The 11,945-nt window shown below is 40.4% G+C and overlaps 1 protein-coding gene across 1 annotated transcript in view; it reads left to right on the forward strand.

Annotated features, from left to right (window-relative positions):
* The window catches only part of LOC132336440 (neural-cadherin-like), a 41,805-nt gene extending 31,821 nt beyond the window's left edge, over nucleotides 1–9,984 (forward strand). Inside the window, exons 27-32 of the mRNA XM_059863917.1 lie at nucleotides 2,201–2,367; nucleotides 3,025–3,289; nucleotides 4,135–4,315; nucleotides 5,835–6,088; nucleotides 6,967–7,121; nucleotides 7,557–9,984. Of these exons, the coding sequence (XP_059719900.1) occupies nucleotides 2,201–2,367; nucleotides 3,025–3,289; nucleotides 4,135–4,315; nucleotides 5,835–6,088; nucleotides 6,967–7,121; nucleotides 7,557–7,958 (1,424 nt within the window). The 3' untranslated portion in view covers nucleotides 7,959–9,984. The remainder of the gene's footprint in view (nucleotides 1–2,200; nucleotides 2,368–3,024; nucleotides 3,290–4,134; nucleotides 4,316–5,834; nucleotides 6,089–6,966; nucleotides 7,122–7,556) is intronic.
* The last annotated feature ends 1,961 nt before the right edge of the window (nucleotides 9,985–11,945 follow it).

Genomic DNA, 11,945 nt, shown 5'->3' on the forward strand with positions numbered 1-11,945 from the left:
TCCCATGGCAGATAATGAAAACCTCAGAGATGTTGTAAGAAAGTGGGAAATTTTAGCACAATTCAAAAACTTAGGAAATAAGTTATTTAACTCCTAGTAGCCCACATTCATGTTTGGGGTACAGGGGATATACACTTGAAGTTGCCTTTGTTTCCTCTATCTTAAACCCTTCATCAGCCAAGCAGGAATCAGAAGGGAGTGACAGATGTTTATTGGGACTTCACCTGCCTCTAGGTACAAGGTATAAACAACGTGGTTGATCGTAACAATCTGTAAAGAGCACCAGTGCCTCGTAACTCTGGAGGCTTTTGTTGGAAGAGAATTATCCCCCTCAGTCCTGTAATTTGAGTGAGCTACAGGTGAGGATGTGCAGCAGAGAGCAGCTGGAAAGGAGTGCTTACAAGCTAGTGTTGGATCAATGTGTTTGAATTAATGAACAGGACAATGGTGCGTTACACATATCCTTTCAGCTCATTGCACTTAATTTTCCTTCTTGCATACAGAATAATAATACCCTATGCAGGCAGCCAGACCCTCTCTTCTTTCTCCATCTGCCACACAAGACTTAAAAAGTGTGACAGTAAATTACCCAGTGGAAGCCCTGTCTGTCCAATGAGAGGGAAGACTGGAATTGTAACTGGCATGGTCTAGGCCTGGAGCATTCACTGTTTAAGGTGTTCATAATGACCAAAAAATTGGTTAATATAGTTAAGCTATTTGTATTACAGACAGATACACTGGTTTATAAACATCTGCCTGGATTCAAATCCCACTCTGTTTTGCATTATTTTTAAACGCTGCTTCACAAGCCCAGCTGCTGTATTGGTTCTACCCCTCATTACTGTGGGACAAACCAAGGGCTCAGAAAGCAATTGTTCAAAATCTGTAAGTCATATCCTGATGTAACAGAAAAACTTTGATTGGCACCATCTTCTTCTAATATTTTGGTCTGCAAAATGCTGGTGTGCAGCAGGTGCTTTATGCACGACTGTGACATGGTCACAGCCAGGAGCAGACAGCTGAGGATAGGAGTCACTGGAGCATCCCAGGAAAACCCATGCCTGCTCATCAGCTAGAACCTGTAGCTGCAGGGACAGTGAACAAGAAAGAAATGGGTTAAGAAAAATAACACGGGGGGAAACCTAGAGGAGAAAAGAAAACATGCTTCAAGATAGGAGAGAGAAGACAAAACAGTGAAAGGACAAGAGAGTGCAGAAATTAAGTCTCTTGATCTTTTGATATTTCATGTCCTGGGAACCAAACTAAATGCCCCAGGATGAAGTGGGTGCTCTTTGTATTTCTACTTGCATGGATTTCTACAACACTGACGTCTGATGAGCTGTTGGTGACCCAGTGTCTGTCCTGTCTGTTAACTAACTTGAGCTATCTCTTTATTTGGTGAAAAGAAATTTCTCTTTTTCAACTAAGCTTGGCCCAAAACAGATCTAGAATTTCTGTCAGCTAATGAGACTGAAATAGGTACCTTCTATGCAGGAGCATCAGGGCCTGGGTAGTTTAGTGGTGTTTGATTTCCATGGAAGTGTGCAGTGCAACTTCATAAAACTCTCTGCTGGAACCTGGGTTCCTCAGAGGGATAGGGAAACAAATAATTTCAGTGCATTTCCCCTAGTTAAAATAGTAAACACTAACTTAATCTCCCTTTGTAGTTAAAAAAATCCTGTGCCTTCCCTGAGGCTTTCTCTTGTGCCAACTGAAATGGGAAGTAAAGTGCATATTTTCTAACAGCAGGGGTTTTAACTACGGGACTAAACTACTGAAGAAAATATTTGATTCTTTTCTTTGGTTGGTTTTTTTGGGAGTTGTTTGGTATTTCTATTTTTCAGATCAACATAAGTTACTTTACTGGAAAATATGCTTTAGATTTAAAAAATACCCAAAGTGATTTGGGTACAGTGTAGGAGTGTTTGGGTAGAACATATAGCTTGTAACAGGCAAACTGCAAGAGACAGTATCTAATTGTCCCTTTCCTGCCTAAATTCTGAATCCTCAATTTCTTGGTTTTCTCTTAATTCCCTTTGAATTGGGACAGAGGTTGCTTTCCACGATGCTTCATTGTATTGCCAAAATTCCTTAAGAACTAAAACTCTGACATTCAGAGCTAGTAAATTCTCAAAGAGCAGAAATCTGAGGGAGCAGCCATTTTGGAGGTTTTCACTTTAATTTTGTGTGCTGTGCTCAGTCCTTCCAGAATGGGCTTTTGGAAGGGACAGCTGGGTCCATTATGAGCCAAGGAGCATCCTCAGCACTCGCAGCACGCGGGTCCAGCTGCTGGTGCGCACCCGGATCTCCCACAGCACCCTGCTCAGCTTGGCCTCTGCCGATGGGAACAGATACATCCACCTGGAGGTGAGCAGAGCTGCCCTGCTTGAGGCTCTCAATTTGTCATGGAGTTCCACAGCGAGAGAAAAATATGCAGTTTCTGATTAAAAACACTTGTTCAGTCATGTAGTAAAGAGCAAGAATTTTCCATATGAGGGTAATTACTCTCATTTGTGTTGTCCTTTTCAGTATTACTCTTTCATGGCATAAATTCTAATTTCCACTGCCTGTAAAATGTTCATGTGGTGTATGTGAATGAAGAACATTGTTCTTCTTGTCCCGCCTGCTTTTTCCTTTGGCTTCTATCTCTCACTGTCCGTGAAACTTGCCTCTACATTTTTGTTGCTGTTGAAAAAAGCTGTGTGGACTATACTAGCCAGAGAGAGGCTCATTGTTCTAATTGAAACAGGTGGTTCAGCTGGGAAGACTTAGAAGTAGATATCAGTAGGGAGAAGACTGATTAAAGAGTTCATGTGAGTTAGAATAGTGGCCTGTAAAAAAAAAGAGTTGATAATTCCTGCACCTGTAGTTTTCTTGTGGTAACTTTTATCTGGGAATAAAGCACTTAAAAACAAGAGTGCCATTTCCATTTTAAAAACTCACATCCATTTCTTGAGGCAGGAGTGTGTAATAACATTTAGAAGTATATTTCTGTTATTAAAGCTCTTTATCATCTTCTTCTAGGTGGTTGAGGGTTTCTTTAGTGTTAACTTCAGTCTGGGGGACAAAACCCACTCTTTGAGAATGAGAACATTGCGTATAAACAATGGCCAGTGGGTTCTTCTGACCATGGAGCGCTACAACAATGAATTTACCCTGCGCGTTAACAGTGGTGGAGGTGATCAGGAAGTCACCTCTGTCTTGGGTGTGAACAGATGGTTTGAAATGGATTGGGCAAGCATTGTGCTAGGAAACCGCCTTCCCAGTCATTCAGAGAGTGATTTCCAAGGTAAGTGATATGATAGATTTCTAATAGGGGGGAATTAAAGCCTGAAAGTGGCATCTTTGAGTGTATTGGATAGTCTAAAACCCAGGTTACAATTCCCATATTGACTACTATGCCCTTCCTTTACTGGGGAATTCAATGTTCAACCCTATGTGCCACTGTATCTGGTTCTAGTGAAGACATGAGATTTCCTATAAATATTTAAAAAAATAGCACTTCAATTTTTTGTTTCATGGAATCGGTTGAAAGAGGTCCTAAAGATCATCTTGTTCCAAACCCTCTGGCAGGGGCACTAGATCAGGGTTTCTCATGCCTCAAGCAGTGTACTCACGGTGTGATCTTCACTCCTGTTTTTGCCTTGGAAGGATTTAAGGAACAGGCAACAAAACTTTTGGCAGGAGGAGAAAGAATTACAAGGCAATTTGTGGTGCTCTCTCCATTTCCTGGGGTGGAGTGCTGAGACTTTGAGATTGTCGTTCAACAAGAAGACAGCTTTTCCCATTCTGTTGCTTTTTATTCAGCCCCACTTTTAAGATTATATCTTAAATCTAGACTAATTTAGTGGAGCTGTTCTGATTCATACTACCATTTTGCTGAACTGTAGTATTGGTACAGTGCAGCTCTCCTGGAGAAATATTGTCAATCTGTAGATGGACCAGAGCACAATAGACATCTTTTCTGTAGCTCATCTAAAATAAACCTGAGGAGTATAAGGATATTTTTAAACCATGTTCTAAGTTTTCTTCAATGCTTTTAAGTTCTCCCACTTAAATGTTGGGGGCAAGGCTTGAGGTGGGGAAGTAGCTAACTGAATGTGCTCCTGTGCCTGCTCCTCTGCTTTGTTGCAGGCTGTATGCGTGACGTCCAGCTGGATGGACAGCCGCTCCTCGTGGAGGGCAGGAGCACAGAGTTCGGATTAATTTTGAGGCGGCAAGGGGTCACCATGGGATGCCATTCTAGTGCCTGCAGCAGCCAGCCCTGTTACAGCCCCTTCCTTTGTGTAGACCTTTGGAGAAAATACGAGTGCCGGTACATGAAGCTTTTGTTTTCATCCAGGGATGGCTGGGAAGCTCTTTCTTTCCACCTTTGACCAGGCAACTTGCTTCTAACAGTGGAATTCCCTGTGGCTGCTGGCCAGAGAGAGCCATTCTGAGGACAGATCCTTCTTTCTGTCTCATTTCCTACCATGAACTAGACTTGCCTTTTTCTGCAAGTCTGATATGGAACCTAATTACTCCACCTTTTTTTTTCCATGGTGAGAAGATCACCAGAGAGAAAAATTAAATGTCCTTTAATAAAAGGTGGACTGCAAAAGCTTTGGTCTGTCCTCTGTATGAAAATATTAATATATTGTATATTAGTATTATATACATTATATTATGTACATATATACATTATCTATATATGTATACATGGTCTATATGCACTTATAGTGTATATAGACAGTATGTGTCTCTATATACTCATTGATATATACATATATGTATATAAAACATATATATTTATATAAATATATACACATGTGTGTATGTTGCATATACAATACATATTTGCATATATTTCCTGTAAAGAAATTGAAATTAAATTAATCATAATTTTTTTTCCAAATTAATCATCATTTTTATGAATCAATGAGACTTTCAAAATCGGATTGTCACAAAACTGGATTCTAGAATTGGCTTCCCAGGGCCAGAGCCAAAGCCCAACAGCTGTTATCCTACACAGTTAGTTTCTTGGAGAAGATCCATTATTTAAAGAAAAATTTCAAAATATCTATTAAAACGTGTAAATCAAAATACAGGCATTTCTGTTCAAACAACCCAAACATAAATACACGCAGGACTGAGAGGAGGAGTTGCTTGAATGCTTGGAATTCAGACAAAAGTTGGCGCTTGTGAAATCTGGTGATTCTTTGCTAAAAGAGGCTGTGAGACGGTTTTAAGTGTGCTTGGGGACACTCCATTCTTCAGACTGCTTCTGAAAGAACAATATGAAGTCTCTGCCATTTTTACAGTAGAATTTTTTCTTTGGATTGCGGAAAGAAATCTGTGACCTCACACTATACCTCCAGGGCCTCTCCTATTACACACAAGAAGAAATCAATCCTAAAAGACAAGACAAGTCATTCTGAGGAGGTCAATGATATTTCTCCCCAGGGTCCAAAGGAACATTACTAAACTTATATCACATGCTTGCTAGCTCTTTACCTATTGATCTCAGCTGTCCATTTTCTTTCAGGGGCTTTGATTAGAACATGAATGTAGAAAAAGTGTTAGTCAGAAAGTGATGGCTCTCTCTTTTAAGGAAAGAGTGAAGCTCTTCAGCATGTCTTCTGGATCAGGAAACCAGAACATGTGTTCATTTTTCATAAGTCTACTAGCTCACTAAATTAGACTTTCCATGTATTTCAAACTTTCAATGTGGATTTGTGGTTTGCTTGAGAATAATTAAACTTTACTTTAAAGAAACTAACAAACTTTGCAAAAAATGACATACAGCTCCAGATGCCTTGCTTGCCTATAAGATATCATCTGCTTTGGTTGTTCAGGTGCCCAGCTGGGAAAGTAGAAGTGACTGATACCCTTACAGGGCTCAGACACTGTACCTCATCCCCTTGTGGACACTGGACCTGTAGGAATGGGGGTACCTGTGTGGCTCAATCCCAAGACAAGACTATCTGCCAGTGCCCCGAAGGTTACAAGGGAAGATGGTGTGAAATTAGCCAGGTGAAGGCTGGAAGACCTGTTGGACTAAGCTCTGGCTCTATTCTGGCAATCAGCATGTGCCTCCTTGTCTTCCTAGGTAGGAGATCATGTACCCTTTTTCCTTATTTTTAGTCTTGTTCTGCTGAATTAAGTCTGCTTTACCTTTGAGTGTTGTGATCAGTATTTTGCCTTTTCTGGAGATCACTATTTGAGGAAGCTAAGAGACAGACATCAGCACATAGATACAGTTTACTTGCTTTATAGACAGTTCCAGCAAAGTTAGGACTTTTCCAGAGTCACTTACTTTCAATCCTTCTTAAGTAAGAACTTTCCATCTTTGTGTGCAACTCTGTGTGCAGCCACATCCATTTGAAACTCCCACCTGCCCTGAGCCCTTACATTTATGGTAGGTAGGACCTACACCTACATATGCTCTTCACAGATTAGGAAGGAAGAGATCTAGAAAGTTCATGGTCTTAAAAGTCAAGCCTCATTAAAAGTGTGGGCAGAGAGAGATGTTCACATGTCCTTTTTCAGCTGCACTTCAGCTGAAAAATCAATAACACCATAAAACTGTGTTCATGTTGATAAGCTGCACTGACATCTCATAATAGCAAAGACTCCATGATCATATTACACTTGTAACCTTCATTAAAACAGTGGTTTACTTACTTTGGGTATCTTATTTACTCAGGATTGGTGAAAGGCCAGAGATTGGCCAAAATGCCTTCTATTTAAATGGATCCCTTTAGGTAAGTAAAATACCCTTTTAATGAAGTTTATGATGTAATATACATAGATTATTCTTTACATTCATGAATTTTAGTTGTTTATATATTAATAATACTAATTTCTTACCTGCAAATTTAGTTGTCAAATTAAGACTTGATTTAATATCTTAGGAATCATATAACTACTTGTTTATCAGGCAACATACCTTGTCATATAACAAATATGTGTCTTTATTTCTTCCAGCACTCTTGGTTTCCTACACAGTGTGGAGTCAGTGGGGAAGTTCAGGGTTTCGGAAAGGAGGAATTTACCACATTCCTGAAGAGCGTGAAAGCTGGGAGGATGTTAGAGAAAATGTCTTCAATTATAATGAAGAAGGAGGTGGAGAACGTGACCAGGTATGATGCAGCTTCAATCCAGCTTTGCAAATCCACCATCTCCTCACTTTCCTTTCCCAGACTTTTTAAGGTTAATAAGCTAACTTATTATCAAACTGGCTTTTTTTCTTCATTTTTTTTTTTTTAACCTGAAGTCCTCTGAAGTGGGAGGCTTCTATTTCAGCCCCATCTGTACCTTTAATGATGCTGGTCATGTGTGCCCACTTTCAAGGGAGCTGTTCTGGACACATCATTGTTGATTTAGCTGAAAATTATCATTACACAAAGGGATTTTGTATGATCTGAACTCAGTCCTCTGAACTAGGCACTCTCTTCTTCAGCTTGTAGAAAACTCACAGAATTCAGTCTTGTGTTGCCTTGTGTTGTAAAACATTTTTTGAATCTGTTTCCTTCTGAGTTGTTTCTCTCTGATATTTGCATTCTCTTTGTTTCCAGAATGCTTACAATATAGACGAACTGAAGAAACCTCTCCATAAAATTCCCCGCTCCTCCTTGCGAGCAGCTGCTCCACACTCCAGGACACCAACTGGCCCAAAAAGAGACTCAATCTCAAAACATGCACATCAAAAGCAATCAATATCAGCTGTTGCCAGCATCCCAGATTTCAAGGAATATGTTTCTCAAATCATACGGGATGCAGACAATGATCTAAAGAGTCTTCCAGCTGACACTATTCATTTTTACTGCTTGGAAGGGCAATGCTCTCTAGCAGGGAGCCTTAGCTCATTAGATTCCATCAGTGGGGATGAAGATCTAAATTACGATTGCCTCCAAGAGTGGGGATCAAAGTTTGAGAAGCTTAAAGAACTCTATGCAGTCTCAAATGAAAATTTATAACCAGAGTTAAAAGAACTTGACACATTGTCATGACATATGGACACTACTTTTAAAAATGCCCTTTTTTATATATAAGTTACATCAAGTAACTTACATGATGCAATTTTTTAGGTACAATAGCATGATATACTCATTTTTCCCAGGAGTGATAATCTGAATAATCTTTTTATATGCACTGTACAAAGCTATTTCGTTATATAAGTGCAAAGACTTTTAAAGCATGAATTTTCTTGAAAACTTTGGAATGTAGGATAGCTCTAGAATAGTATTATAATATCCTTTTTTATTTGTGTAGACCACAGTGACTTACTAGAATTATCCTGGATGCAAGAACTTGAATTATTTTCTCCCTAGTATTAATGTGAAACCTATCAAGCAGGTAACAATGCATAGGTCATTCTTTTTTAAAGTGGAATTAATTTTAGACTGTGAAATAATTATTACCAATGTTAAATATAAAACATTTACAATTTCTGGTTTCTTGTCAGCTTTTATTGTATCCCCCTAAACTCTGCTCTTCCATGACATGACACACACCACCTCACTCACAGGCTGCCCAACTCTGTGGGACTTTTTCTGTCTGACACTTTTCCTAACTACCTGTACCAAGGGAAAAGAGTAGCAAGATCCCATCTGTGAACATGACTTTGTGACAATTTTACACTCTCAAAGGGAGTTGTAAGACCTGGAAAAAGTTTCTTTTCAGTAAACTTTTATGTCCAACTTTCCTTTTCACATGGAACCCTTCTTCAAAGTGTGCTGCTGGAAAACAGAAGAGCTGATAGCAAGTGTGAAGACAAGCTAGAAGGGCATCCAGGCAAAAGTTGGAATTGAATTCTTTCAATCAGGACAGTCATTGTAAAAATTGGGCTCCTCAACACAGAAAGCATGGGAAGCCTAGCCTCTATTCCTTTGCCTCCTCCTGCTCTTCACAAAACGAGTGGTTTTAGTATGGAGAAAAGGGAATCAGAAGCTCCTGAAATTGACTTGAACACTCACCTCTCTCTGTGACCATGGGCAAATCACCTTGTTCTTTCCCTTTCTCTCTTAAACTCTCTGAGGCTGGGGCTCCCCTCTTGGGCAGCTCCCAATGCATGGCATGATGTGTAAATGTTAATAGGTGTTTACAGAGTGCTCGTAAGCTCTGAAGCACCAAGGGGTTTTTTAACTGTTTTCAAATCAGTAGGATTTTTAAATTACCATGATACTCAACATTTGTTTTTTTATCAAAGTCTTGACACTTGCTTTGATTTATTATTAATGTTTTAAAATTAGATCTTTCATCACTTTTCATTATTTTACTTGGCATGAAGAATGCAAATGTAAATTAGTTTTGTACCTAGAGGGAAGATTTTGATACTATTAGAACAAATAGTTTAGATCAAAAATGGACTGAACAAAAGTACCATGTGAACAGAATGAAACAATTTGCATTCATTTAATAAAATTATTTGTGTAAATGACACTAAATTAGTAATATTTATTAGAAAGATATGGAGAATGAGTCACCATGAGCCACTTCTTCATGCCAAAACCTCACATGGCTGGGCCCTGATTGTTCTTAGGAAGTCATAAAAAATAAATATGGTGGATATATTGTATATAGCCACATCTTGTTTAATGTGAATTTTTCCTCCTTTCTAAAGATATATGTGTAGTGTGGTAAGAAACCACAACGTTTCTTACACCAAGGGATATTACATATGTGATTGCTGCAAATGAAAACTGCTGAGCCACAGAACTTCAGTAAGGTGACTCTTCCAAGTGTTGAATTCATACAACATTTTCCTGAAGTGGATATACATTTTTATTGCTCTTTATTAAGTTGCCTCTTCTGAACTTGTAATCAAGTAAAGCTTAGCATAATTATTGGTAAACTGTCTCTTCCAAAAGAGGCTAATTTGAACAATGTGCTAAAAATCATGCTAACAGACTATGATCTCCCTGAGGGTTATTTTGTAATTCATATTCTGAAACTGAACATTTTACATTTGGATGCATTAAACAATAATTCAGGAAAGCTGAAGCAGTAGTTAATTTTTTTCCCTCAAATAACTGAGCACACAAAGTAACATGCGCTACAGAAGATAAATTGCATTGAATTCAGGACATGTAATGGACATATCTCCTCATGGAAGGTGAGAAAGAAAAATCTTCCTCTATCTCCTTGGGTCACTTATAAGCAAGAATACTTATAGCTGAGGGCTGCACATGACAGCCCCAAGAGTTGTGCCATTTGCCTGAAAGCATAGTCCAAAGACTTCTTGAACTGCCTGGCTTGTTGCTGAAACCACCTCCCTGGGTAGCTCATTCCACTGCCCAACCACCCTCTGGGTGAAAAACCTTTCCAGTACTGTAATATTTTTGTATGTAATCATATATCTACATTGCAAACCTCCTGTGCAGCCTTTGTGAACTCTTCTCTTGGTAAAGTATTACAGAAACTCAGCCAAATTAATGAAATAGATAAAAGCTTCTGCTAGTCAACCTGCTTCTCCCCAGGACATGTATGTTCTAAGAACAGGGATACCCGAAAAGCTTCAGAACCAGATTCTGGCTAGTTGCAGTTGAGAGAGTAGCACAGTTGCACATGGACTATCATGCAAATACTGACACCTTAATAACACTGGAAGCTGTTACTGCTAAGATGGACATGGAGCAAGTCCAGAGGAGGGCCATGAAGTTGATAAGAGGACTGGAGCATCCCCACTATGAAGACAGGCTGAGAAAGTTGGGGCTGTTCAGCCTGGAGAAGAGAAGGTTGTGAGGAGACCTCATAGCAGCCTTTCAGTATCTGAAGTGAGCCTACATAAAAGATGGAGAGGGATTCTTTGTCAGGAACTGTAGTGATAGCACAAGGAGGAGTGAATACAAATGGAAAGAGGGGAAATTTAGGTTAACTGTAAGGAAACAATTCTTAACTGTGTGCATAAAAGCCACGCTATGAAAAGCCAATGTCCATAAAGGAGGCAGAGGAGTCCTGCAATTTTATTCTAATAAAGAGAGAGAGTTAACCAATCTCCCACGGGGTCTCTCTTGAGGTTTTGGAGGACGCAGCCTCTTTTTATCCTAAACTCCCGACCACAGGTTGTCCTCTTGGTTTTCACATTGGCTGAGGTACTAGGAAGGTACAGCCCTCCCAAACCACCTACCACATATTCCCCCCAAAAACATGTATCATCATTTTACCTGAAAGTTCGGGAGTTCAGACTGTCTAGGTTCTGTGGATACACCAAAAGTTCAGACCATCTGGGCTCTGCAATAGACTTTGCCCAGATGCATTTCTCCTAATACCCTAAAGTTCAGGAATTCAAAATGTCTGGTCAAAACGCCTGGGTTCTGTCACAAACCCATGCAGCTTGATGTTCCTACAGACCCATTTCAAAGACAGTAACACCCATTTCTCCTAAATCTCCTAAATCATCTTCTGATCGAATAATTTGTAAAGACATTAGCACCCATCTTTCCTATAGCTGTGAGGATGGTGAAACACTGGAACAGGTTGCCCAGGGAGGTTGTGGATGTCCCAACCCTGGAAGTGTCCAAGGTCAGGCTAGATGGGGCTCTGAGCAACCTGGCCTGGTGGGAGGTGTCTGTCCACGGCAGGAGTGGTTGGGTCTCGATGATCCTTAAAGTCCATTCCAACCCCCTAACGTTCTAGGATTCCATTATTTAAATCTGCCTCCATGGATCAAAGTCCTAATTTCTTTATCCTTTCATGGGCAGGAGCATGGAAAGTGAGCCATTTATCGGCCTGAGGGCTCACAGGGAGCACTGCGGGGACAGGACCGCAGTGGACGCAAAGGCAGAGGGACGGCTGCGGGGACAGGCAGGGGATATGCACCGATCTAGCGACCTCTGAAAGAAAACCACCAATTCCATAAGGGAGCCAGGCTGCTCAGCCGACAGGCCCGCCCCTCAGGGCCGCCCCACGGACGCCGCGCTCCCCGCGCCGCGCTGGGCGGGCTCTGCGCGGGCCGCCTCCGA

The sequence above is a fragment of the Haemorhous mexicanus genome, chromosome 1 (assembly GCF_027477595.1).
Source record: "Haemorhous mexicanus isolate bHaeMex1 chromosome 1, bHaeMex1.pri, whole genome shotgun sequence".
Classification (NCBI taxonomy): Eukaryota; Metazoa; Chordata; class Aves; order Passeriformes; family Fringillidae; genus Haemorhous; species Haemorhous mexicanus.